Source organism: Neophocaena asiaeorientalis, unplaced genomic scaffold (genome assembly GCF_003031525.2).
Source record: "Neophocaena asiaeorientalis asiaeorientalis breed wild unplaced genomic scaffold, Neophocaena_asiaeorientalis_V1.1 scaffold504, whole genome shotgun sequence".
Lineage (NCBI taxonomy): Eukaryota > Metazoa > Chordata > Mammalia > Artiodactyla > Phocoenidae > Neophocaena > Neophocaena asiaeorientalis.
The window spans coordinates 7,724,944-7,752,762 of NW_020174438.1; the positions used below are offsets into that span (position 1 = coordinate 7,724,944).

The 27,819-nt window shown below is 47.5% G+C and overlaps 1 protein-coding gene across 3 annotated transcripts; it reads right to left on the reverse strand.

Annotated features, from left to right (window-relative positions):
• Positions 1-4,630: 4,630 nt before the first annotated feature.
• CCKBR (cholecystokinin B receptor) lies at positions 4,631-15,317 on the reverse strand. 3 transcript variants are annotated; one of them, XM_024757066.1, is made up of 5 exons: positions 15,149-15,317; positions 6,242-6,493; positions 5,838-6,087; positions 5,357-5,529; positions 4,631-5,184 (listed from the first exon to the last, which is right to left on the reverse strand). In XM_024757066.1, exons 1-5 carry the CDS (start codon positions 15,297-15,299, stop codon positions 4,646-4,648), a joined length of 1,365 nt encoding a protein of 454 aa, XP_024612834.1. In that variant the 5' UTR covers positions 15,300-15,317; the 3' UTR covers positions 4,631-4,645. The 3 variants fall into 3 exon arrangements, with proteins under 3 accessions (XP_024612834.1, XP_024612835.1, XP_024612836.1); XM_024757067.1 differs by having other exon boundaries at positions 4,646-5,184; positions 5,372-5,529; positions 15,149-15,299; XM_024757068.1 differs by lacking the exon at positions 6,242-6,493 and having other exon boundaries at positions 4,646-5,184; positions 5,372-5,529; positions 15,149-15,299.
• Between the last annotated feature and the right edge of the window lie 12,502 nt (positions 15,318-27,819).

Genomic DNA, 27,819 nt, shown 5'->3' on the forward strand with positions numbered 1-27,819 from the left:
TTGGAGGTCAGGGAGTGGGGCTGAAATTGACAACCCTCTAATTACTTGGTTGGTTCCTCTGACAAAGGAGTTCCCATCTTTAGGTAACCTAGGGGTGGTCCAAAAGTCACATCATTAACATAACAAAAGATACCTTTATGGCTCTCATCACTTAGGAAATTCCAAAGAGCTCTGTGCCAGGAACAGGACAAAGACTGAATGTATATTTCTTTCTTTTTTGTTTTTAAATCTTTATTGGAGTAGAGTTGCTTTACAATGTTGTGTTACTTTCTACTGTAAGGCAAAGTGAATTAGCTATACATATACACATATCTCCTCTTTTTTTGGATTTCCTTCCCATTTAGTCACCAGCATTGAGGGGAGTTCCCTGTGCTATACAGTAGGTTCTCATAAATTATCTATTTTATACCTAGTATCAATAGTGTATATATGTCAATCCCAATCTCCCAATTCATCCCACTACCCACCCCCCTTCCCCTTTGGTATCCATATGTTTGTTCTCTATGTCTGTGTCTCTATTTCTGCTTTGTAAATAAGATTGTCTATACCAGTTTTTTTCAGATTCTGCATATAGGCGTTGATATATGATACTTGTTTTTCTCTTTCTGACTTAACTTCACTCTGAATGACAGTCTCTCGGTCCATCCACATCTCTACAAATGGCACTATTCCATTCCTTTTTATGGCTGAGAAATATTCCATTGTATATATGTGCCACATCTTCTTTATCCATTCCTCTGTTGATAGACATTTAGGTTGCTTCCATGTCCTGGTATTGTAAATAATGCTGCAATGAACAATGGGGTGCATGTGTCTTTTTGAATTATGGTTTTTTTCTGGGTATATACCCAGTAGTGGGATTGCTGGGTCACATGGTAGTTCTATTTTTAGTTTTTTAAGCAACCTTCTTCCTGCTCTCCCTAGTGGCTGTATCAATTTACATTCCGACCAACTGTGCAAGAGGGTTCCTTTTTCTCCACACCCTCTCCAGCATTTATTGTTTGTAGATTTTTGTGGTGATGGATGGCCATTTTGACTGGTGTGAGGTGATAACTCACTGTAGTTTTGATTTGCACTTCTCTAATAATTAGTGATGTTGAGCATCATTTCAAGTGTTTGTTGGCCATCTGTATGTCCTCTTTGGAGAAATGTCTGTTTAGGTCTTCCACCCATTTTTTGATTGGGTTGTTTGTTTTTTTGATATTGAGCTGCATGAGCTGTTTGTATATTTTGGAGATTAATCCTTTGTCAGTTGCCTTGTTTGCAAATATTTTCTCCCCTTCTGACGGTTGTGTTTTCGTCTTATTTATGGTTTCCTTTGCTGTGCAAATGCTTTTAAGTTTAACTAGGTCCCATTTGGTTATTTTTGTTTTTATTCTCATTACTCTAGGAGGTGGGTCAAAAAAGATGATTTATGTCAAAGAGTGTTCTGCCTATGTTTTCCTCTAAAAGTTTTATAGTGTCTAGCCTTATATTTAGGTCTTTAATCCATTTTGAGCTTATTTTTGTGTATAGTGTTAGGGAGTGTTCTAATTTCATTCTTTTACATGTAGCTGTCCAGTTTTCCCAGTACTACTTATAGAAGAGGCTGTCTTTTCTCCATTGTATATTCTGGCCTCCTTTGTCATAGATTAGGTGAGCACAGGTGCGTGGGTTTATCTCTGGGCTTTCAATCCTGCTCCATTGATCTATATCTCTGTTTTTGTGCCAGTACCATACTGTCTTGATTACTGTAGCCCTGTAGTATAGTCTGAAGTCAGGGAGTCTGATTCGTCCAGCTCCATTTTTTCCCCTCAAGATTGCTTTTGCTTATTATGAATCACAATATCACAGAAGTTAACGTAATTATTCCCATTTTACAGGTGAGACTGAGAACTCACTAAGATAACTTGTGCAGAATCACACAACTTTTAAAAGGCAGGACCACTGGTACGCAGATCTTCAAGGCTTGAAAGAAGGCAAAACAGCATAATGGAAAGAAACAAAGCTTTGGAGGCAGATACCTGAGCTCAGTTCCTGCCTCCGTTCTGGCTGTGGGGCTTGTGTAAGCTTCCCTAAGCTTTCTCAGCTTCACTTTCCTCTTCTGTCAACTGAAATTGTTCTGGAGAAGAGTTTTGAGAATGAAATGAATTGGTATATACAAACTCGTGTCACACAGCACCAAGAAGCATCAGATTTCACCCCACACCCTCCATCACCCCAGCTTCTAGGCCCAGGCTCAGTCATCTTCCCATGACATCACGCTGTTCCCTGCCCAGGATGGGAAATCAGGCAGGAATACAAATAAGTATGACAGAGGAGAGAAAGCAGTAAGTACTCTACAAGCAGACAAGCTTTGTGAGGATGACCAAGCAGGACTTCATGGAGACAGTGGTAGTACATCTGGATCCGAAATGTTTTGTCAGATTTCAAGAGATGGAAAAAAGATGGGAGGATCCCAAGATTCCACATCTGGTAACTAGATAGGGCGCAGGGTGGAGTGATGGATGTGTAAGTATTCTGCAGATGAAAGGGCTGCACAGTGTGTGAAACGGTGTTATTTAGGCCGCGCCTATGCACTAGGTTCTAGGTTAGCCCTGGCCCACTGTGCTTGAGCTCATACGCCAGGCTGAGAGGCTGGACTGATCCCTCCCCCACTGAGCTCCCCACCTCCATCTGATGGTCAGCAGGAGCCCAGGCCCCAGCTGGAGGGGCTGACAGTGGGGCAGCCTCAACAAGGCGGTCTCTCCTTCAGAAGGGATAGTGGGGCTGGGGGCTGGGGAACGTTGCAAGGGCAATGGGCAACCTTATTTCCACCCCCTGGAAAGCTGGCATGAGAGAAAAAGGTCCAATATCTTGCTTTCCACAACTCCGACCAGCTGGGATTCTATTTTTAACCAGTGCTGTCTTAGTTGACAGCTTGGAACGCCTTCTCTACCCTTTTCTTCCTTCCTCCTGCCTCTTGCAGCCCAGAGCCCTGTAGAAAGGATGGATGGGAGCAGCTCAGCATTGGTAAAGAGAAGACCACTCTCCTTTCTCACTACCCTTCACTCCATCCAGCCTTTGTCCAGCATAGTGGGTGGATTTTAGAGATATTATTGGCTGAGAAGCTAATGAAGCTTACATTTCAGGGCTCCTCATTGCACAGGTCTCTTCCAAAGGCCCTGGTCAGTGTCCTAGCAATTTTGTATCTTTAATTTCATTTTTTTTTCTTAAAAAAGGGCACCCAGTTTTATAAGCTCCAGGCCCCACAGAACTTGGGTCTGCCCCTTGATGGGTATGGCGTCTCTCCCACCTCCAGCTCAGTGCCTACTTCAATAGGATTATATCTGTCTTGGTCCAATTTATTGTATTACCTTGAGCAGCTTTCTTTCTTGTTCTGGGTCTCACTTTCCCCAACTGTTACAAGATGAAGTGTCAAGGAGCCCTCTCCCAGCATACCATGCCTCTGTTTATTTATGTATGTCCCCTTGGTGAGGTCATCTGTTCTTCTGTTTGTCATTATGTGTGTGGAGGGGTGGTATTGCTGTCTCCGTCCCTCTCTGGGGCTGGATCAGTCTTATAGTCAAGAGGGAGGCTGGGCTCTGGGACTCCTATTCAGGTCCAGGCCCCTGTCTCCCTACGCTACCTCTCCTCCTTGCTGCTGGCCAGTAAGGGTGTTTCCATGGGGAAGAGTGCGTTAAAAAGTCCCTACTCTAATTAATTCTGTATACCTGTCATGTTCTGACCCATGGTGTTTCAAATACACATTGAATAAACTGAGTCTTATCATACACTGCTTCCTCTTTTCATTAAAATTTTAATAAGCATCTATTAATACAGCACCTTAACAATGGTACCACTTTAGGACAATGTGCTCAGGAATCATTATGTGTCATGGATGTCCCACCTCCCAGCCCCACCTCCATTCCCAGCTACTGCATACGACTGTGGTGTGAGGTGGGTCCAGGTTGACCACTCGGAGAGAATTTACACAGCCTCATCTAGACTCAGACCACGGGCTTTTTGGCAGGGGGTCATGCACAGGAGTGAACAGCAGGGGGAGGGACCTGACGGAGAGGACTCTACAAAATCCTGTGCCTCTATGCGTGCCCCAAAAAAGTCCAAAAAGGAAATTAAGGGGGAAGCCAAGTCATTTATTATTTCTTGAAAAAGTTGGGTAATGGAGGAGGGGAAGGCCTATAGTATTTAACTGGAAAGGAATGAAAGGACTTTTCAGTGCAAAACAGCTTGTTGGTCTGGGAAGTGTGAGATTAGGCAGGTTGGTGTTTGCAGCACTGATTGGGGAAGGGCACGGTGAGGTCAAACTGGGGACAGCCTGGAGCATCTCAGGAGTCATTCCTGTGCCAGGCTCCAGAGCCCTAAAAGATTCAATGCCATTACTATATGTGTGAGAGGCAAGTCAGCCCCTGTCAGAGTTTCCACAGTGTAGAGATAGTCCACAGCTAGGGACGCTGTGTCTGTATGTCCAAGGTCAGTGCCATGTCTCTGTGTGCCAGGCTCAGTCCCACATCAAGTGCCTTTTTTCCTGTGTGGGGTAAGCCACCTTTTCCTGTGCGTTGGGGTTAGTCAGTCTCTTGTGTCCGTTGGTCTGCGTCTCCCGTGTGTCTGGATGGGGCCAGTCCGTCCGTCTGTCCTGCCTCAGCTCCCACTCCCGCTCCACCCCTCAGCCAGGTCCCAGCGTGCTGATGGTGGTGTAGCTCAGTCTGGACAGTGAGGCGATGGAGGGGGTGGGAGGATCCTCGTCCGGTAGAGGCCTGGGGCGAGCTCGCGGAGGCCGAGGACAGCAGCGGGCGCAGGTGTCGAGGCAGGCCTGGCGAAAGCGACGGTGCATGAAGCAGTAGACCAGGGGGTTGACACAGGCAGAGGCGTAGCTTAGCAAGTGGATGAAGGAGATGGGCGCACCCGAAAGGGCGCGATGTGCACCGGGGCCGTCGAAGGCGCGCCACGTGTTGGCGCTGTACACTGGCAACCAACACAGGAAAAAAAGCACAACGATCACCAGTAACATCCGAACCACGCGCTTCTTAGCTAACAGCTTGGCTTGGGCCGGCCGGGTGCAGGATCCTGGCCCAGGCGCGGGTCCGGTCAGCGCGGACAGCTCCAGTACAGGCCGGGAGCGCGGAAGCTGCACGTAACAGCCATCGCCGTCCTCGCCAGCCAGCCGGGTCTCCGACCCGCAACGCCCGTTCGCGTGGGCAGGACCTGAGCACAGACGGTGGGCGGTCAGAACAGAAGGCTGAGCTCTCCAAATCCCCATTGGTCTCCCCCCAACCCCCCCATTTCCAGTCTCTCTTCCTACTCACACACCTTTCCGCCCCACCCACTTTATGTCCCGCCTCTTCCCAAAGTCCCGCCCCTCCTGGATTTCACCCACCTCGTCCGGTCCCACCGGGCAGTCCTCCTTGACTTCCGACCCGGCTCTGGCTCTCGCTGTCACTGTCACCGTCAAAGCGAAGCCCTAAATAGAGCTCGCGGGAGATAAGCCCGTAGGCCACCGCCATAACCACCCCCGGCACGAAAAACAAGAGCAGAAGCAGCAGTACCGACCTAGAGACAGAGCACAGACCAATCGCGCGGGTCTCTGTCCAGCTATAATCACAGACGGAGGAAGACGCAAGGGTTGATGTTTCTAGGGCTGGTGACCAGGCCCCAGAGGTAGAAGTAGGATTTGGGTATGTGGCCGGGAAGGGTTAGAGAACTGGGGAGAAGCCCCGAATGGGAATCCCAGGGTGGTGGGAAAGGCAATTGTAGTAATAATTGTTAGAGCAGCTGGAGGGAGATTCTGGGTAATGCTCGTGAGTATCTGATGGAGATGGAGGAGGGAATTCCCAGGAATGGGTTATAGGGACCCTCACCAGGTTTGGCGAACTCGCGCACTGGGCCACCGATGCATGCATTGCAGCACGCGAGGTCCCGCTGGCTGCACGGCAGTGTACACCGGGTAGGGCACCATGAGCAGTCCGGACAGCATCCACGTGGCTACGATCACTCGAGCCGCGTGTGAGCGCGTCTGCCACACACGCGCCTGCAGTGGTCGGCAGATGGCGCTGTACCGCTCCAGGGCGATGGCCACGAGGCTTAGCGTGGACACGCTCACAGACACGCCTAGCAAGGGAAGAGGAAGGGGTCACCTAGGAAACTTGTACTACACACTCACCAGTGTGACTTCCATACCCGCTGACGGAGAAAGACCCCCTACATCCGGCAACGACTTTAGAAGAGGAGAGGGGCAAGGGAGGCCGGTCGGTTGTTCACCTACCCATGAAGTAGGAAACCGCCTTGCAGACGACTGTGCCAAAGATAAATGTGCCCATGAGATTGGGCAGGAGGGTGAAGGGCATGCAAGCCACGGCCAGCAGGAGGTCGCTGACAGCCAGGGAGAGCAGGAAGGCGTTGGTGACGGTCCTCAGACGGCGGCTGAGTCCCAGGACCACGATGATGAGCACATTTCCTCCGACACTCATCAGAAAGATCACAGAGTAGAGGGTGACCCTAATGGCCAGCTCCAATTCTGGGTAGGAAAAAGGGGAGGTGGCAGTGGGAGTCCTGGCCCCCACTCAGCCCGGCTCTCCAATTTCACTTATCCCCAGTCCTCCAACCCCCACTACCCAGCCAGATCCCCTGCTTTCCAAATCCCCGCCCCCGCCCCCAACCCCGACGACCCACTCAGTAAATGGTGAACTTGAATCCTTTACCCTTCTAACCCCTGGAGGCCTAGTTAAAGTGGCCTAACTCTACTCTTCCTTAAGAAAGCCTGTCCCTTCTCAAGCTTTGTTCCAAATCCTTCCTTCTCTTTGCAGCCAAACTTCTCGAAAAGATTATTTCCATCTTTTCATTCACCCCTCAATCTGTTACAACCCAGTGACCTGTTCCCCCATTACTGTTTGCACACTTCTCAAGGTTACTGAGCTTTAACTGCTAAATCCAAAGGTCTCTTCTCAGCTTATTCTACTTGACCTCCCGGCAGCATTCGACCCAGTTGACCACCCACTATCTTTTGAAACGCAGGTCCGAGCATGTCTTTATTGTCTTAAAAAAACAACGACAACAAAACAAACAAACAAAAAGACCCTTCAGCTACTCTCACCTGTCTGCAACCCTTTAGCATGTCATCCAGATTCTCCCAGAACTGCCCTCTTCCTCCTCCCACTTCCTCCCTGCAATGCACCCAACTTAAGGCACCGGATGACTCAGTTTCTGGAAGGCAACGTGTGCACCCATGATTCTCTCCTTTGCTCATGTCGGTTTCTCAGCCTAAAATGCTCTTTCACTGCCCCCCCCCCCACTATTAATACCTCCCCCCGATTAATGACTTTCAACAACAAACTTGTTTTCTGTTATCTGGTAAATTCCTATTCACCATTGTCTTTCAAGACTCAGACAGACTGCCCCCTCCTCTGTTAGGCCTTTCTGGACACCTTATTTGGAGCTAATCTCTCCTTCCTCTGACCACGCATGTTCCCTTCACATCAGTTAGAACCGTTTTTACTTTCCACCTTATATTTTAATTATCTATAAACATTCATTCTCACTCCACAAGCATTTACAGAGGACTCCCTTTATACCAGGCCCTGGGGACAGAGGACATGGCAAATGCCCTGTGAGCTCTCATCGGAGAGCTCACAGTCTAGAGGGAAACTCAGATGTATAAACAGATAATTGTCACATGGTGTGATAAGGAGCGAGGTTGAGGAATACACAGAGTGCTCTGGGAGCTCACGGGAGGGACATGTAGTGTTGCTGGGCTAGACAAAGGGCTGACCCCATTCATTTTTGTCATTGCCTGTTGGGAGAAGGATTCATCATTGGGCTTCCATATCACAGCCAAGCAAACCCAGACAAAATTGAATAGAATTAAATTAAACTGGACCCAGTCACCCATGGCCTCAGCATGAGGGAGACTGGAGCTTGGAGGGAGAGAGGGCAGGGACAGAGCCTGCCAAGTTGGGGGGAGGGAAGGGCCCAGAGCTGCAGGGCCCTTTTTCATAGCCCCATACCTTGGCTGACTTTGGCCAGAGCTCCCAAATTAAACTGTTTTCTCATAACAATAGCTTGTACTTATTCAGAAGTTGTTGTAGACTTCGAGTAAGTGCTACTTACAAGAGATCCCCTAACTGAACTCAGCAGTGCTATTACTTGTTCAGAGCACCCAGTTAAGTTAGGAGCCGATTCAGAATAGAAGCCAGTCTCTAGATCTCTAAAATGCTTTGCCTTCTATCACTTCCTCCCTTCTCTGTCATTCATGGTGCTATTCCCCTCGATACTCTACCATGTCATTTCTCACTGTATTATTCTGTTCATTTTCTATCTCCACCACTAGACTATGAGCTCTTGAGCACAAGGGCAATGCCCATCATGTTCTCCAGCATGTCCCTAACATTCGGCATAATGTCCCCTGCACAGGAGCTGTTAACACCTGCTTACTGATGAATCTTAAATGGATCTCTGTCACTCTCCACATAAATGCACCTGCTCTGTCCCTCATCGTCCATCTTTCACCTCTGTGCTTCTAAGGCTCCAGCATGCGCTCTCCTTGCTGCCTCTGTCTCTTTAGAGACCCATGTTGGAGGATTTTGTTGGTGGAGGGGACGGGGCAAGTGACAGGCTGTGATTTTGGATGTGTTACTTTTACTATTATATACAAACCACCTGTGTCTCATTTAGAAGCTGGGCCCCTCTCTGCAGGGAAGGCTTATGGACGGTTTATGTGTGACAATTTGAGGTGTATGTGTGTGTGTGTAGGGGGAAATAAAGAACTTTGGGAGGGGGATCTCTGTCAGAGGTCCTTGGACCCAGAAGAATAGAGCAGGTGGTCTATCTCGCACTCTATGTCTCCCCCCAGTCTATTGCCCCTCTCCGCCTCTCTCCCCCTACCCCTTAATTTCTCTAGTTCTATCTTCTCTAACACTTCCTCCTCTGTCCTCTGAATGTTTCTCTTCAACTAGTTTTTTTTTTTTTTGGCCGTGCCACGGGGCTTGAAGGATCTCAGTTCCCAACCAGGGATCGAACCCGGGCCCTGGCAGTGATGGCGCTGAGTCCTAACCACTGGACCACCGGGGAAGTCCCTCTCTTCAACTAGTTCTTGATTCAACAACCACATCTCAAGTTTGTACGGCACTCTAAACTGTGAAAAGCACATTTCTCATTCATTCATCTGGCTAATGGATCTCGTGTGTATCCTTGAACTTGGCTAATTGTGGTGTAGCTGAAAGATGGGGCTAGGCCCTCTATTATGAAGTTGCCAATCTGTGTGGGGACCTCTGAAAACTAGAGGACAAGGTCCCAGTAAAAATGACCAGCAACTGTACAATGTTTTGCTGTTTAACTGGGCACTTCCAGCTGTTACTTTATTTCCAGCCATCACCATCTCTCTAGGTCTTTGCTGTTGAACAGTTAGGAGATGTGAAAAGGCTAAGTAAAAGCAATCTTAGAGCTAGGGATCTTGGGAAAGGCAGGGAAGGATAAATAGTTGGAGCACAGGGGACTTTTAGGGCAGTGAAACTATTCTATATGGTACTGTAATGGTACATAAATGTCATTATACATTTCTGAAAAGCCATAGAACATACAACACAAAGAGTGAACCCTAATGTAAACCACGGAAATTAGTTAATAGTGTATCAATATCGGCTCATCAATTGTAACAAAGGTACTACCCTAATGCAGAATGTTAAGAACAGGGGAAACTCTGTGTGTGTGTGTGTGTGTGTATGCATCCATGTATGTTTGTGTGGTGGCATATGAATGACCACAGTGGCTTCAGGGGTGGCAGAATGGGAGATGCGCCTCCTGGGGTACAGCCACTAGTGCCTTGACAGCCTATCTGTGGGCATCCTTCTGCTGGGGATGAGAGGAGAGCAGAAATCAGACCGGGGACTCAGAAGACTGGGACAGCTCAGCTCTGCTTCTGGGGTCTAGAGGATCTGCATGTGTTCTGTCCAGATGATGGCAGAGAGGTGTGGGTACAAAAATCCAGATGACGCGACGTGAAACAAAAACGGGCTTTTCTAAGAAAGGGTTCCACAGAACACTGAAGCTGCTGATGCCTCGAATCCTGCCACTCACTGGTGTGCTGGATCTGGTCACCCATCACTCAGGCATCAGAGTAGTACGCATGCGTCTGTGGTGAGCATGGATATGGCATCTAGCTGATTGTGGGTAACAGCTGGGTGATGGGGACATCCACATGTTAATGGATTCTAACGGAGGGGGCAGAAATAATATGCAGGGTGTGTATGTAGGTAAGATCAGAGTGAGCATTGGGTAATACTTTAGTCTTGGAGCTGATACCTGGGTGGGTGAGAGTAACACATATTTCTGTAGGCAATATCTGGAGAAGGGTAACAGCTACGTGTCTATAGGTAGTATCTGATTGAGTGTGGGTTGCCTGTAAGTTTAGGCAATATCTGAGTAAGTGTTGTAACATCGGAATGAGCCAGGGTCTGCAGATAACGTCTCATTTTGTAAGTAACATCTTCAGGAAGCGTGGGTTACATTCAGAGGTCTGTGTGTGAATAGGGGAATATCCAGCTGACGGTGATCATAGCTGATTGAGCAGAAGTAATATGCAAGTGTACGTGGGCAATGTTTAAGTGAGTGTGAACATGAGATATTAACAGATTAAGATGTTAATCTTATTGAGTAAAATAACTGAGCGCCTGAGCGAACATAGGTAGTATCTGAGTCTTTGCGGGTAATATCTGAATGTGTAAGAGTAATATCTATGACTTTATGGGTAATACCTGGAGGAGGGTTACTTAAGTGAGCATGGGTAATGTTTGATTGTACGTGGATAATAATAAAACAAAAGCGAGTGTGTTTGATGGGTGAGTAATATCTGAATGACAGCGGGCAATATTAAAGGGAGTGTGGGTGACACCTGCTTTTCTGTGGGTAGCATCTGAGTGAACATGGGTAACGTTCAAGTCTATGTGGATTATATCAGAATAATGTGAGTAACATCCATATTTCTATCGGTAACACTGGAGTGAGCCTGGGTAAGATGCGTCTGTCGGGGTAACAGCTGAGTGAGTGTGGCTAACAGAGTCTCTGTGGGTAGCTTCTGACTGCCAGGTGTCACATCCAAATGTGTGTGGGCAGCAACGTCTAGATGACTTGTGCTCTGAATCACTTCACATTCTGCTTTCTCAAGGTCCCTTACTCTATTAGCTAGCGCTGCTATCTTCTGCACTTCAACCTTTCTCTCTCGGCCCGTTCCCCAAAAACATTTTTTAAATGGCCTTATCTCTACAACACATACACACTCAAAAGACAAACTATGCATGAGTGAGCGTGTGCACTCACACACACGCACACGCACACGCACACACACCCTTCCTCAACCCCATGTTATCCTCCTCGGCCCCATGTTATTTCTAGCACTATTCTGTTTTCTCTTCGTCTCTCTCTCTCTCTCCCTACCAAACTTCTGGAAAGTTTTATCTGCACACCTTGGTTCACTTCTTATAACTCCTCCCCCATGGCCCAAACTTCTACCAACTGTAGCCACCCCCTAACACCCACAGCTCCTCCTAAGACTTCCTTGTTATTGAATCGGAAGGATGCTGTTATGACCTTATCTGACTTATATGGGCAGCATTTGACATCACTTCTCCCACTCTGCTTGAAACTTTCTTTTTTCCTTGCCTTCTTGTCTCTCTGATGGTCTCATCTAGATCTACTTCATGGACTCTCCTTCCTCTGCTTGGCTTTTAAAAATGGGTCTTCCCATGCAGATGGTCAAGAGACACACGAAAAGATGCTCAACATCACTAACTATTAGAGAAATGCAAATCAAAACTATGATGAGGGGCTTCCCTGGTGGCGCAGTGGTTGAGAGTCCGCCTGCCGATGCAGGGGACGCGGGTTTGTGCCCCGGTCTGGGAAGATCCCACATGCCGCGGAGCGGCTGGGCTCGTGAGCCATGGACGCTGAGCCTGTGTGTCCGGAGCCTGTGCTCCGCAACGGGAGAGGCCACAGCAGTGAGAGGCCCGCGTACCGCAAAAACAAAACAAAACAAAAACAAACAAAAAAACACTACAGTGAGGTATCACCTCACACCGGTTAGAATGGGCATCATCAGAGAATCTACAAACAACAAATGCTGGAGAGGGTGTGGAGAAAAGGGAACCCTCTTGCACTGTTGGTGGGAATGTAAACTGATACAGCCACTATGGAGAACAGTATAGAGGTTCCTTAAAAAATTAAAACCAGAACTAACCATATGACCCAGCAATCCCACTCCTGGGCATATACCCAGAGAAAACCATAATTCAAAAAGACACATGCACCCCAATGTTCATAGCAGCACTATTTACAATAGCCAGGACATGGAAGCAACCTAAATGCCCATCGACAGATGAATGGATAAAGAAGATGTGGTATATATATACAATGGAATATTACTCAGCCATAAAAAGGAACAAAATTGGGTCATCTGTAGAGACGTGGATGGACCTAGAGACTGTCATACAGAGTGAAGTAAGTCAGAAAGAGAAAAACAAGTATTATATATCAACGTGGAATGTAGAAAAATGGTACAGATGAACCAGTTTGCAAGGCAGAAATAGAGACACAGATGTAGAGAACAAATGGACATGAAAGGGGGAAAGTGGGGCTGGGTGGTGGTGGGATAAGCTGGGAGATTGGGATTGACATATATATGCTAATATGTATAAAATGGATAACTAATGAGAACCTGCTGTATAAAAATAAATAGATAAATAATTTTTTTTTTAAATTGGTCTTCCTCAGGGTCCTGTCCCAGGACCTCTTTTTTTTCCCATCTGACACAATCTCGGTATGATTTAATCTATTCTCATGGCTTCCGTTACCACCTCTAGACAAACACCTTTCAAGTTTGTATTTCTAGCTCATACCTCTCCCCTATGTTCCAGACCCTTGGATGCAACAGCTTACTGGGTAACTCCACCTGGATATTTTACCAGCATCTAAACTCAGTGGGCTCCAAATTGAATGCATAATCTCCTTCAAACCTGTTTCTGTTCCTTTGTTATCCTCATGATATAGCACCAACATCCATCTAATTGTCTAAGCCAGAAACCTAGATGTCATCCCTTGACCTCTTCCTCCCTCTCCATTTCTAATAAATCATCAAGTTCTGTTGATTTCACTTCCAGAAGTGCCGGTCAAATCCACCCAATTCTCTCCATCCCCATTGCCAGTAGCTTAGTCTACGCCAGCATCATCTTTCATCAGGACCAATGTAATATAATAGCCTTCTAAAGGATGCTCCTCTCTCCATTGGATTGTCCTCCAATCCACCCTCTTTAATACAGAACTAATCCTGGCAGTACTACTGAACCTTTCAGTAATTCCCATTGCCCTCAGGATGAAATCCATACTCCTTAGACAAGGTCCATAAGGCTCTCTGGAAACCCTTTAGGCTGGTCTTCATCTTGAGTGTTCATTATTCCTCTCTTATGGTACATGTCTCAGGCACACAGAAACTATGACACACTGAACAAAAGGGCCATGGACTTAAACTCTGGCTGTTTACACATACTGGTCCTCTGCTCGAGATGCTTTTTGCTTTTTCTGCCCCTTCACTTGGCTGGCTTTCCCTCAGCTTTTTAATTTTTATTTCAATTTAGCCTTCACCTCCTCAGGAGGCCAACTCTGATTCCTAAGCCTAGGCTAGGCTAGATAGAGGTGCTCCTCTTCTGTGTTCCCACATCCCTCTCAAGGCACTTCCCACTCTGTACGACAATTCTCTGCTTACTTGTCCTTCTCCCCCACTGAACTGTGAGCTCCGTGAAGTAGGAGCTGTGTCAATTTTGTTCTACTCCTGTCCTTAGTGCTTAGCAAAATCTCTGGCTCCATAAATATTTGTCAAGTGAAAGAATCTGGGTGTAACAATGAGAGAGTGTGTGACAACTGGTCTGGGAATGCATGCAATATTTTATGGGGGAAAATAAATACTTGAATTGCAGTTTATTCCCATTTTCCCTTCTAAAGCTTGGAATAATTTCCTTCTGCTTAACACTGTTCCCTCTCCTGGAATCCCACTTCTTCCTTTTCTGCCTACTGAACTCCAGATTCAAGGTTCCCTCTGTGAGGTTTTCAGACCCCATCTCCTTTGGGTGCCCAGAGTTTGGTCCCTCTTGTGGGAATTCCAGTGCTGACTGTGATTTTCCCATTGGTTTTTGTCTCCCGCTTGCACTGGAGATGACAGTCCAGACTGGGTCTAGTTCAGCCCTGTGTACCCGGCACCTAGCCCAGAGACTATAATAGCAGGTGTCCAGTAACCATGTAAGGAAAGAAAAGGTATAGGAAGGGGAAAAATAAGACTTGAGCTGGGTCGTTGAGAAAATGTGGATGTTGGCTGATGGGAGGAATGAAAGTCACTTTGGGGACTGGCTGAGTGGAAGCAGTCTGGTGGTGAGGGGGAGAAGGTGGCACAAAGGGGTGGGATGATGAATGGGGCAGCCAGGCTCTAGGAGGCTGAAACCTAAGGAGAGGCAGGCTGGAGAGGGGCTTGCAAGGGACCTGGAGACATTACTTGGAGACAGCGAAAGAGGGAGGGTAAAGACCCTTGAGAAAAACTCCAACTTGGGAGGCAAGGGGATCTGAGGAAATGGAGACAGGCAGCTCTAGAGAGCAGCCCCTCAGTCCAATGTCCAGCCTAATAATTCAGGTTAGAGGACCTCTTTTGGGAAGGCAGGGGGTTGGGTGGGGGACACAGGAAATTATAACGCTAACTTCCCATTCGGGTCTTCCAGAGTGCCCCTTCCCCAACCAGACCCCTTCTTTCCCCCAATCTTGCCTTCCTTCCTTTCTTTCCTTCCCCACTGTGGCTCCGTGAACTGGCTGCAAAAGGAAAGGAGAGACCTGGGAGGATTGGCTGGAGGAGGTCCTTGTCTTCCCACCGTCTCTGTCTAGGAGGCGGCTGTGTGTTAGGGGTGATCAGGAGCTCTGGGGGTGGTCAGGGGACCAGGGTGTGAAGGGGCTCTGACCAGGTAGTGTGAAGCTGCGATGGAGTTTTATGAGCTGTGGGGGACACATGCGTCGGGGGAGCTGTTTGGGGACAGACGGAGTATACTATGAAGGGACAGCGTGGGCGTTTGGGGAAGCAGTGGGGGCCTCTGTGAGTGTTGCGGGGTGCAGTGAGAAGGAGCTCGTGGACGGGGCTCAGGGAGGCACCCACCTCGTGTCCCGGCTCCGCGGATGCGCGGGGGCTCACAGCTGAGGTTGCCGGTGCCGCTGCCGTTGAGGAGGGGGCCCCCCGGGCGGCACAGGGAAGCCGCCGGCCCGGGTCCGTATCCCGGCACGCTCCGGTTCGGCTTCAGCAGCTCCATGGCCCCGGCCCATCCGCCCCCCCCTGCGCTCGGCCAGGCCGGCTAGTTGGGCAAGGGGGGAGCGTAAGAGGGACGGGGTAGAGCCCGGCTGCCGCGGGGTCTAGCATCTTTTCCTGGTGGGTCGGGGAACGTGGAGACGGGGCCGCATGCTGGGATCCCTGGCAGCAGCGCTGATGCCTTAGCCCGCGCGGAGCGCCACGGGTTCCCTACTTTGCCGCAGTGGCCGCAGTGACCGCGACATCATCTCTGGTAGTTCCCTGCAGCTCCTCGCCTCGGGGCTGGGGTAGCTCCTGCATCCTCACCTCTTACCTCAGGCCCAGTACCCACGCTTCCACCCGAAGCCCTCAAGGAACCCTTCTCAGCGGGCAAGGATGGGGAAGGGGCAGCATTTCCCCCCGGGGAACCCTGGCAGGGAAAAAGGGCTGCCTGGACGAAGAGTGACGTGGGGGTTGAGGGGCGGCCGGGGTAGCGGTGAGAACTGCCTGGGATAAACAGGAGTGGGTATGGTTCGGTTCCCAGACCAGCACAGGCATAACCCGGGAGGAGGCGGCTGGCTTTCTCTGCGGTCTCCAGGCAGCGCCCACCCTCACCCGACACACTGACGCTCCCTGTTTGTTCTCAGCGCAGGTGGAGCAGCCTGTGTAGGGCGTCAGCTTCCCACGGGAGGGGGCTGGAAGAGGGCTGGAGCACCCGAGTGCAGCGGGAGCAAAACTGAAGGGGGCCTGCGCAGGCCTGCGCTGGGTTCCTCGGGCCGGACTTAACTCCTCTAATGGTTCAGCCCTGCTTGAGGTCATTCTTCTCCATTCCAAAGAAACTCTGATATGACCTGGAATTCCATTCTCTGGCCTCCGGCAGTAGCTGTCAGAGGTGGGAGTTATCAAAGAGAACATTAGACTGGGGATGAGGCCTGAGTTTATGGGGAATTCAGAGACTCTTAGCCAATCAGTCTTTTGGAGAGAACCTGGTCCAGCTAGCACTGAGTTTATAAGGGATGAGACACTGAAGGAGGATTTAAGCCTGAGGTCAGCGGGAGTGTTGTCAACCGCCCCCCTCCCCCCTTCTCCTGGCACGACCTGCCTTCCCCACCATAGCAGCCTGATTTTGCTGTTTGTTCAGCTCCAGCACAGGTGAGGCCTCAGATAACCTGCTGGACTTTTCCCACACTGGATGAGGGTAAGGTGTGGGAGCAGGGAAGCAAAGGAAATGTAGGAGAAAGGGGAGTGGAAATAGGAGAAGTAGACGGGCATTTACTCATTCAGCAAAGTATGTGCCAGGTATAGGGCTGTACACTAGCTGTCCGATACGGTCTGTGCCTGAGTAGCTCCCAAGCGAGTGGGGGAAAATGACAGGGAAGCCAATGATGGCAACATACGGTCATAAGTGCATCCATCAGGATGCACAAATCGGACATTTACAAATCATCCTGAATGCCCTACTCCCTTATGCTCCTGCACCCCTGTGGTGGAGGCTGCGACGAAAAGCCCAGACTCCTGCCGAAAAATGAAGGATTTACTCTCCTTCTTCACTGAGAATGCTGCTGGAAGATAGTCCACAACTGTCAGCCCCTTTGGCAGTTGCCTAAGCTGAAGAAAGCTGGATCATTTCAGGTCATGTTCCCTTTCTGGGGCATCCTGCGAGAGGTATAAAGGTTCAGCTCCCTCACCCCGACAGAGGACAACTCTGAAGGATGCTCACGGCTGCTCGTGGGGTTGACTGAGGTCGTTGTTGGGCTGCTCAGCTTCTCCCTTTGCCCAATCCCACTTTCATCCTCTCTCTTATACAGGTGTTGACTCTGAGAGCACTCCTTAGTAAACATCCTCCACAGTAATCTCTGTCTTAGAGTCTGCTTCCTGGGGAATGTAACAGGCTCCCTCCCGTGTTCAATCCATCACGAAGTGCTGTTGATTTTAGCTACTGCTCCACTGACGTTGCCCCACTGTTTCTTGTACTACTCTCCCAGCCTCCTAAGTGGTCCACATTTTACTGATGCCTCCTTACATCCACCCTCCACCTTATAGCCAGAGTGCTACGTTTAGAATACAGATCTGATTATGCCACTCTTCTGACCTTTGCTTTGGGGATAGAGAAAGCGTTTTAACAGAGTCTGTGAAGCCTGCATGTCCTGACTCCTACTGATCTCTCTAACCACCTTGTTTTGAGTCACTGTTGTTCTTGGTCTCTCCACTGAAGACACTGGCCTTCCTTTAGTCCAGTTTTTGGATGTATATCCTCTAGTTACATGGTTTCTGGGCATTCTCTCTGGAAGTTTCCCTTCCTTATTTAATTAACTCCTACTCATCCTTCTGATCTCAGCTCAAGATCTCAGCATTTCTCAGGGGTGTTTCTCCTGGCTTTCCCTCCTGGGTAGGCAGAATCACAAAATGATCCCTAATGACTCTCACTCTTGTATGGTCTCCTTCCCTCAGGTGTAGGTGGAACCTGTGAATGTGATGAGACTCTACTCCTAAGATTATGGTACATGGCAAAAGGGATTTTGTGGATGTAATTAATGATGCCAATCAGTTGACCTCAAGATACAGAGATTATCCAACCAGTCCTAACTAAATCATATGAATCCTTTAAAAGCCACGAATTTTCTCTGATTGGCAGCAGAAGGGGAAGTCAAAGAGATTTGAGGAACAAGATTTGATACACTGTAGCTGGCTTGAAGATGGAGGGGGCCATGAGGCAAGGAATGGGGGTGGCTGTGGTTGGCTTGAGGATGGAGGAGGGCATAGAACAAGTACCTGAGAGTGGCCTCTAGCTGAGAGCCATCTCTGGCTGACAGCCAGCAAGAAACTAGGGACCACAGTCCTACAACCACAGGAACTGGATCCTCCTAATCACAAGAATGAACCTGAAAGCAGATTTTCACCCAGAGCTTCCGGAAGAGAACTTAGTCTGGCTAGCATTCTGACTTCTGCTTGGTGATATCCTCCCTGAGCAAAGAACCCAGCCATACTACCTGTGAGCTAATAAGTGGATGTTTTTAAGCTACCAAATTCATGATAATTTATTACCATAGAAATAGAAAATAACACACCTCTCATCTCAGGAGGTAGCAAATGCAGACCCTTGCAAGCCGTGCAAGGAAGAAGTGAGGGCATTGGAAATTCGTTAAAATTTAGAAAGACTTGGAAATATTGTAGTGGCAGCTGGTTTGGAGAGCAACTTAAGGAATGGGACCAACTGGGAACTGCATAGGAACTGTTTGATAATCACCTACTATGTTCCAAGCATATTATCTTTAATCCTCACAAAGAACTACAAATTTGGGCACAAGATTATTGATCACTATTTCAAATGAAAAAACTGGCTCAGAGAGAGTTTTAATAACTTGCCCCAAGCCACAAAGCTACTAGGTGAAAAAAGCCACAATTCAAAGCCAGGGATTTGGGAAGTCAGAATTCAGGTGCTCCTAGTATGCTGCTTCCCAGTATAAGTTTTATTGTTTCTCCGGTCACCTTCTTTTTCTCATTTTACAAAATATATTTTTTTCAAATTTTCTTGACTTATAAAATCTCTTATTTCATCTCTTACCCTGTTGACAGCCCATATGTACAAACACACACACACACAAACACACACACACACACATACCGTCCTTCAGTCACAAGTAACACGGCCTCCCACTTCATAGAGAAAATAGTAGCTATTAAGACAGCAGCTCCCACCAGGGAATCTGGTCCATTTTGGATAAGTAAAGTTTCAGATGCCTATTAGACATCTAAGCAGGAATCCCAGTAGGGAACTGAATAAGCAACGTGTATAGGAAGTAACGTAAACCATAGAATTAATGAGAGTATGTTGAATAAGGAGAAATGAGGAACCAGGTCAGAAGTCTGGAAAAGACCATTATTTAAAGGCTGGATAGAGAAAGACCAGTCTGTAAAAGAGACCAAGAAGGAGCATATAGAGGGGTGAAAGGAGAACAAGGGGAGCAAGGCATCATGAAAGCAAAAGGAGACATGCTGAATGGAATCAAATACTGCTCCTGCACGAAGAAAACAAGGATGAGAAATGTTCTCTGAATTCAGGGACCTGAAGGTCCTTGGCCACAGAAAGAGCCATTTTGGTGAGGTCCTAGAGACAGAAGACAGATCAGATGTACTGAACGCCTAATGTCACGGGAGAAAGTGGAGCAAGTGACTTTAGACAAGGATTTTAAAAAAAATTTTATTTAATTTTTTTTTTATACAGCAGGTTCTTATTAGTTATCCATTTTATACATATTAGTATATATATGTCAATCCCAATCTCTCAATTCATCACAGCACTGCCCCTCCCCACTTTCCCCCCTTGGTTAGACAAGTCTTTTTGAAGAATAGTTATTAAGGAAAGGAAAGAGGGTAGTAACTAGAGGGGGTTGTGGAATGCAAGATTTTAAGATGGAAGAAGTGGAACATTTTTAGGGGCAGACGGAATTACTGCAATGTGTAGAAAAGACTGAAGATACGAGAGAGAGACAGAGACAGAGACACTAATGCAAGGTTCCTGAGAAAAGGTAGGGAAGTATGGAACTCAGTGCATGTGTGGAGGGTTCTAGTTTTTGATGGGAGTACAGATTCAATTGTAAGAAGTTAGTAGAAGAGAATAATTATAGATGAAAATGTCATGGCAACCAGATAACAAGTATATAGATGAAAATGTCATGGCAACCAGATAACAAGTATATTTCCTAGACTTTATTTTTTGCAGCTAAGTGTGGCTTAATGACTACATTCTAGACATGGTTGTGGATGGAAGTCATAAGTGCAGCTTCCAGATCAAGTTCTTAAAGGAAAAGAGTGAACTCTCTCTTCCTCGTTGACTTTTCTTGCAGGTTGACTGTGGATGTGGATAAGCCACTTTCAGTCATGCAGTGAAGTGTGCATCCCTCACACACTAGGGATGGCAGAGTGACAGGATGGAAAGGGCCTGGGTCTCCTACATGCTCAAGTCATTTCGCCACCTCTGGTTCTCTTGTATGAAAAGGAAAGAAACTACAATCTTAAGGCTCTACAATTTTTTTCTCTCGTTTATCATAGCATCTTGATCTGTAGCTTAAGGCAGTATGTGTTAGATTTGGTGAAGAGCTGTTTTTTGATAGTTTCTGGTTTCTCTATGAAATTGGAGATCTGTTTACAGTGAGTGGTGTGTATATGTGTGTGTGTGTGTGTGTGTATAGGACTGAAATTTTAGGAGTCAAGATGGTTTAAGAAAACTGTATATAATGGGAAAGGGAAAGTGGACATCTGATGAATGTAGTAAGATAATTAGGAAAGTGTTGAGGACCCACTTAAGAGTTGGTGACCGTGAATTTCTAGTGGTGTCAGTTTCTCCAGCAGAGCCCAGACAGTTGGATGCAAGCATGGAGAACGTTGATGGTTCAGTTCCTCCTAAGTTGAGATTTTACCACATGGGTGGGATGGAAAACAAAGGGACAAGCGTGAAATGATGGGCCACAAAATCTCAGCTGGACATGGAGAAGACAGAGCTATGAGGTAGGTGACAAAGCTTAAATGAGTAATAAGTAGGCTTTAGAAGGTTGGGAGTCAAAGAGTAGAGGTCTATTGAGAGTAAAGAAGCAGCATTGCTGAGGGCAGAGGATCCCCAAATCTGTGTACATGGATTATGAGAGGATGAGAAGCCACCCCTTTCTGTGAAGGATATACTATCCTTAGGGGACGGCTGGTTTTAGTTAACATGGGCGTTGAGAGGGTGCTCAAAGTTGAGGACATAGCAGTTTGCTGATGTTGGGAAAGGAGTTACAGAGGACGAAACTCCTCTGAGAAGCTTTCCTTAGCCCCACACATCTGGGTTAGGTGCCTCTTAACCCATGTACTTCTGTAACACCTGTATCTCTCATTACAGTAATTCTTACAATTACGTGTCTTGTAATTGCCGTTTTGCTTGTCTATATTTCAAGGGTCTGGTGTCTGTCCTTTTCTCCAACATTTTCTCAAACCACTCCCCACGCTACTCTCATTTCTATCTTTTCTTTATGCTCAAGGAAGCTTGAGTTGTTTATTGTTTCATGGTGCTTTCCGTATTGTTCATTATCCACGTACTCTGCTCATATTCTCCCCTCTAACTAAGTGCAGTTGGGTGATGGGAGGTGAGGTCCAGGAGATGGTGGGTATAAACTGTTTCAAGAAGATGGTTTGTAAAGAGGAAAAAGAACCAAGTCATAGATACAGTGGGGAAAGAGGACATACCATGATCAGAGGAGGGAGGAGGAGGGATGAAAACGCACTGCTAAGAGGGTCAAAGCTCATTTCTCAAAATCAGGAAATTCCATCCATGCCAGAGTTAAGCCAACATTTGGAGAGAATGGGATTGCTTAGGGCCAGGAAACAGGGGAATTTCAGATGAGAGCAAGGAGGGAAATGCAAAGTCAATGCCAGAGGACAGAGACTTGGACCCTTGTTCCAGAACAAGTCAGAAACCTAAGAGGTCAAGGAAGCAAGTGCATGAGGTCCTGAAGTAGGGCCAGGTTCAGTCCTCAGGGAAGCTGCCTTTCTGACTCAGGCCTTGACCTGTCAATGTTGTCAATTTTTTGGTTTTTGGTGCCTGTGTGTGTGTGTGTGTGTGTGTGTGTGTGTGTGTGTGTGTGTGTGTCTTGCGGGGGGTGCTGGCCCACCTCGCTCGACTCTTGTGGCTTAGAACAATCTACCTTTGCCTTGGGGAAGTCTCAGTCACCCACGCTACTGCCCAAGGTGGGCACATGATCCTTCTTTCAATATTCCGTATCACAGTTGAGATAAGAGGGGAATGTTTAAACAACATGTCAGTAAATGTGCAAGGGAAAGAACGAAAGACAGGAGCACATAGTGCCGAATGCACAGCCACATAACCTGCTTTATAAGGTAGGACCTATTTCCAGCTAGCTTGCAGGTCCACAGAACATCAGCACTTTCCTTGGGAAACCCAGTGCTCACACACGGTGGTGTGAGGGTCATGAACACGCTCTGTCTCCACACCCCTGGCCTGGACACACATGCAGCTGGGATCCAGTATTAGGAGGGGAACCAGTCATTTAGTCCTTGGGGTGCCAGCTTGCCCACTGGCTCAGCCCCTCCCCCTGTGGCTGATCAGGTTGCCTCTTCCCCTCCCCGTTCAAGGCCTTCTTTTCTGGGCATTTCTGTGATGTGCAGATATTCTTCTGTGCTGAGCTCCTGCCCACGCACTCCCTGCCCATGCAGAAGCCCCTTCTCTTGGCATAATTCAACAAAGAGGGAATGGGCTGAGAAGACACACCACCTGGAGCCAGAGCAGGCAGAGATGTTGGCCAGAGGAAAGAAGCCAGGTGCAGGAGCAGCCCTCCAGAGGCTGGCCTTATGCTGGGGAGAGCAGAGCATACACTGGGGGCTGGCTCCCGCTGGAGGGTTACATTTGGCTTCAGATGTGGCTCTCACAGGTAGACCAAGACAGGCCTGCATCCCCCAGGTCAGGGCCTCACTTGAGGACTAAAATGGCCATAGGAAGGCTCACCCAGGAAGTCAGATGGATAGAGGGCTTCCAGGAATACATTTGAGCCTCTGAGGCCCTGTGAAACCTACTGGTGAAGGGCAAGGCTGAGGGCAAAAGGCCAAGGTACCGAAACCGGAAAGGCAATGCCAGACACGGAGAGGGCCCATGCATTCTGTGTGAAAAGCACAGGAGTTTTCAGGCTCCCGGGTAGGGGAGTCTTGAATGATCCCAGTCATTCCATAAGTGTAGATCCGACCGGGTGCCTTGGGCTCTGATTTGGCACAGCTAATGTCTCTCAGCATCACCACTACTGCATTTTAGTTTTTGTTAAAGCATCTGAATAAGTTTTTTCATAACCCAGTCGAGACCCCGATTCTGTCTCTAAGATTCCATTTCTCCCTGGGGAATTCTCCCAGCTTTACAAGGCAATGCAATCCTAATGCCTGGGAGGGAGCTGGAAGGAAGGGAGGAAAGGAGAGCCCTGCGCCCTCTGCTGGCCAGGCCTGGCATTGCCAGCACAGCCCCAAGGCCCAGGGCCAAGCACGGGGGTACAACCCGGCTCCTCAGGGTCCTCAAAGGCATAATAAGCTGCTAGAGGGATAGGAGTAATGGTCATAGCTATTATTCATTATTAAGCATTTGCTATCTGTCAGACACTGGTAGACAGTTTACATTTCTTGTCTCATTTACATTTTAATTCCCCAAGTACTGCTTTCAACAACCTTGAACGATTTTGTAGGAGGTGAAGAGTCCCCCAGCCAGTAAGCAATGTTTCAGAACTAAAATCTGACTCTGACTGGCCTACAAGCACATGATTGGCCCCAAACTCTTTCTTACCTGTTGTGCTTTTAGGCCAGCCTAATACCTGACCGGACTTGGGCCATGCCCTGATCCCAGCTCCAGTCCAGTTTGACCATCTATTTCTGATCCAAGCGTCAAGCCAAACCCTAGCTTCAGCCCCAAGCTAGAATCCACCAACCTTGCCTCCTGTTCCTGGCTCCTAGTGTCTGCGCCAGATCTTCCCCGGGGCTGGATGGCCTGTCTCGCTATGAATAGGATTTCCTCCCAAGCTTGATACTTTATTTCCATCTCTCTTTGGGGCTAGCAGCCAAACTGTCAGAAAGGAAAAGGTGAAGTACAAGGGCCAAAGAAGCTTCTGTGGGGGGAATAGCTAACTGGGAACACTGAGGAGGAGTGTACATCTCAAATCTTAGCCAGGCCAAGGTGTCCTGAGGTTAGTGACCCAAGGAGGGAAGCGGGTGAGGCCCTAGATCTTGCAGGAGGGAAAAGAGGTAAGCCAGAAGCAGCTGGGCTCTCAGCAGGAGGGCCCTTGAACAGTTCTGACACCCCTGTAGGAATCTGGCGGTGACTCCCCAACACCTGCCCTCCTCCCACAGCTGCATGTGTGCGGGCAGAGAGCTGGAATTGGCAGCTCCTCTCCAGAGCAGTGGGTGGTCCCTTGTCTTTGGCAGTAGCCCTGAGATCACACTTCAGCACACTGGGCAGGCTTGCTGGTGATTCACAGGTTCTGCTCTGCACCACTGGCTCCTTCTCCTCTAGTTACTACTTGTTATCACCTTCACAGCTTGCAACAGTCATTCTCAAGAAAAGAAGGAGCTTGCCTGGCCTTGACCTCAAGCTGAGGTAGTCCCTTTACTTATCTCCCTAAAAGAAACAGTAAGACAGACCTCGGTTTCTTTCCATGTGACTTAGGGGCCCTGAGATACTGGGCAAGTTATCTAATCTCCCAGAGCCTTGGTTTCCTCATTTCAAAATGGGGAAATAAGAAAATCTTTTTCATAGTTGTAAAGATTAATTGAGACAATGCACTTAGCCCAGGACCTGGCATAAAACAGCTTTACAATAAATCATATGTAATATTTTTAGTTGCTCCATGGGCTTGTTTCCTGATTTGGAAAAATGAGCATAAAATCATCTAAATTTCCTAATATTGCTAATTTAAATTTCCAAATGAGATAATTTATATAGAGCAGTTATAAGTGATTCCATAACAGTGTGTTAAAAAATTGGACATTTCCTTGATTCTCTAAATCAGACAATTCTCATCTAAGTGTTTAACCACCTACCTTACAGAAGATTTAATCTCACTTGTGTTTTGTGACTTTCTTTCCATTCTCTCTTCCTCCAAATTTAGGGTCTTATAAAAGTCTCTGGGGGTTTTATCTCGGACAGAATAGCTGCAGAGGGGGAGGGCCTCTGTCAGTCCGACCATGTTGGTTATGAAGGTATGCACCTCGCTCAAGCCTGTGCTCCCCCTGAGGGTGCTGCTGAGGCTCCAGTGTGAGCTGGGGCAAGGTGATCTTTCTCCACTTTCCAAAGACTCAGTTCTTAGTGTTCCCTATTCTGGGCCTGCGGTGAAAGTAGGGTCCAGGCTGCTTTCCTTCCCAGAAACTCTGTGATAGGTAGAATTTTTACTTCCATTGTCTTTGCCCTCTGGTGTTACTTCTCCAGAACTGTGAGATAATAAATGGGTGTTGTTTAAAGCTCTTAAATTTAAGGGCAATATGTTACAGCAGCATAAGAAAACTAATAAAATGCTGAAGAATCCCATTCCTTTTCTTAGTCTTGGGAAATCTCCTTCCTCAGAAGTCCATAAGCTTCCGCTTCCTCAATTCTCAGTCCTCGCAGACAATCGGGCACAATTCACCCCTAGGTGAATTTTTTGTGAAAACCTCGGAGCTCTGATTTTCACAAACAAAAGCTAGGGCAGAGAGTTTCTGAAAATTTATATATGCTTTTAACTTTTTATTTTAAATTGGAGTATAGTAGATTAACAATGCTGTATTCGTTTCAGGTGTACAGGAAAGTGATTCAGTTATACATATTCATGTATCTATTCTTTTTCAAATTCTTTTCCCATTTTGGAAATTTCTATTTTTGATGCTGCAATTCAAAAAGCTTTAAGTCAAGGGGATACGGAGATTTAGGTACTTTCTTATGATGAGAGGAGGGATAAAATGAACAAAACCCAAATGAATATCTCAGTGAAGTTTCTTGCCACATATATAAGTACTGAGCCTAGCAATTGACACACAGTAAATAATATTCTTTGGGCTAAAAGATTATTTTTGTTGTTGTTTTGTTGTTGCGATTCCAGGAACTTAAAATTGTGTTCGCTTCTGCCCATCCTGGCTCAACTCTATGCAGCTTGATCCCAAGTTGTCAAAACACTGTCTTCCACACGGAAGTCACTCCACAACTAGAGGACCCCAGCACGGTCTTGCTGATATTCAAGATGTCTTGTGGTGTGGTGGCTCTACCGGGAGGAATTTGATCCCCTCATCCTGGAAAAGCAGAGGCAGAGCAAGATGCACAGCTGACTCCAGAAGAATTTTGTTTCTGCATCCAAGATAGGCCGGATGGCCAGTTATTACCCTCCTTGTGCTGTAGACCAGGATTCTATGGGGTGGCAGGGCCACCTGTTCTAAGAGAGCCTTCTCTTGGGACAGGTGTGCACCTTATCAATGAAGAGCTTATTCTCAGCACCCCAAATCCATCAGGAACCACTAAAAAGGCCTTCATTACATACCCACCCATTCTATGTCAACATGATTTGAAGGTAGAGATGGTAGGAAAACCTCTTGAGAAATTGACACTCGTCTTCCTCCAATGTTGGGCCTTTACCTGCTTCGACTCCCATCTCTTTGGTTGCCAAATATATATTTAGGTACCTACCATATGCCAGGCACAGTTTTGGCTCTGAGGATACAGTGATAATCAAGACAGACAGTGACAATCTGATGGATCTCATAATTTGTGAGGAGGCTATCAAAAAATAACCACACATTTTAAAATGACTTAATGTGGGGCTTCCCTGGTGGCGCAGTGGTTGAGAGTCTGCCTGCCGATGCAGGGGACGCGGGTTCGTGCCCCGGTCCGGGAGGATCCCACGTGCCGCGGAGCGGCTGGGCCCGTGATCCATGGCCGCTGGGCCTACGCGTCCGGAGCCTGTGCTCCGCAACGGGAGGGGCCCCAACGGTGAGAGGCCCGCGTATGGCAAAAAAAAAAAAAAGATTTAATGTGCAATGACCCTCATAATCTCTCTTGACACCCTGGCTCCAGCCACAGCCTCAGTTTCTATGGCTGTTTGAAAAAGTTGTGTTTCAAGTCCTTCATATCTGAGTTCTGCATCATATCTAAAAGGTTGATCCGCTTAGAGAGCCCCAACAGCTCTGGGGAATGTTTCCATGACAACACATTAGCAGGTGCTCCCTACACATCCTGCCCTCACAGCACTGGGGGCCCTACCCTACATTCTTTTGTACTACCTGTAATAATCATTCTTGATATTTTGTAACTGGTGATTCAACATCTTGAGATCATGAGAAAATTAATGACCAAAGTTGTTTGCATCTCCCCTGTGATCTGACTTTCATGGATGCTTGAAAATCATATTGCAAACACTTCAACCACAAGACCCCAAACTGTGTTTCGCTTCCTACCTAATAGGGGATGTCCCCACCTAAAAGCTTGCTACCAGTATAGAAATAAAGGCTCTTTTACCTATGTTTTCTTCTTGTTGCTTCTGCCTCCTGACCAACGCTGATGCTTCCCCATGTGGCCCTGCATGGCACAGTGTGCCCCCTCCTGTTGAGGACTCTTTGGGCTAAAAGATTATTTTTGATCTCTGAGTGTGTCGCCACTCATCAGTGTAATATAAATTTATCAGTTTGATATTGATAAATTAAATTCCAGGCACATTTTAAAATACCACCTGGCACAGCCCACACCCAAAGACTTGCCAGGCCCTGGAGGAGCTAGAGTTGTGGCAAGGGTGAACCTGATTCAGAGATGACACCTGACTCTGCTCCACAGACCCTATAACACCTCTTCCGCCCCAAACCTGCAGACCTTCTTCTAAGTATGTAAAAGTTTCTCCAAAACTCCCCAGACACTCATCTCCTGTTGTCCCCAGTCATGATATCCCACTCCACCTAGCCTCTATTCTCCACCCTATATCTTGGAATGTATAGAGGAGGAGGACTGGGTTTCTGACAGGACAAAGGCCAGCTCTGAGAACCAGCATGGTAGGACAGGGCCAGCTGAG

Bases quoted from the DNA above. Each gene is read 5' to 3' on its own strand.
- CCKBR (XM_024757066.1), bottom strand. From the start codon at position 15,299: ATGGAGCTGCTGAAGCCGAACCGGAGCGTGCCGGGATACGGACCCGGG. The intron at 6,494-15,148 runs GTGGGTGCCTCC...TTTCCTACCCAG, and splicing joins CCGCGGAGCCGGGACACGAG to AATTGGAGCTGGCCATTAGG. The intron at 6,088-6,241 runs GTAGGTGAACAA...TTCCCTTGCTAG, and splicing joins GGCGGTTTCCTACTTCATGG to GCGTGTCTGTGAGCGTGTCC.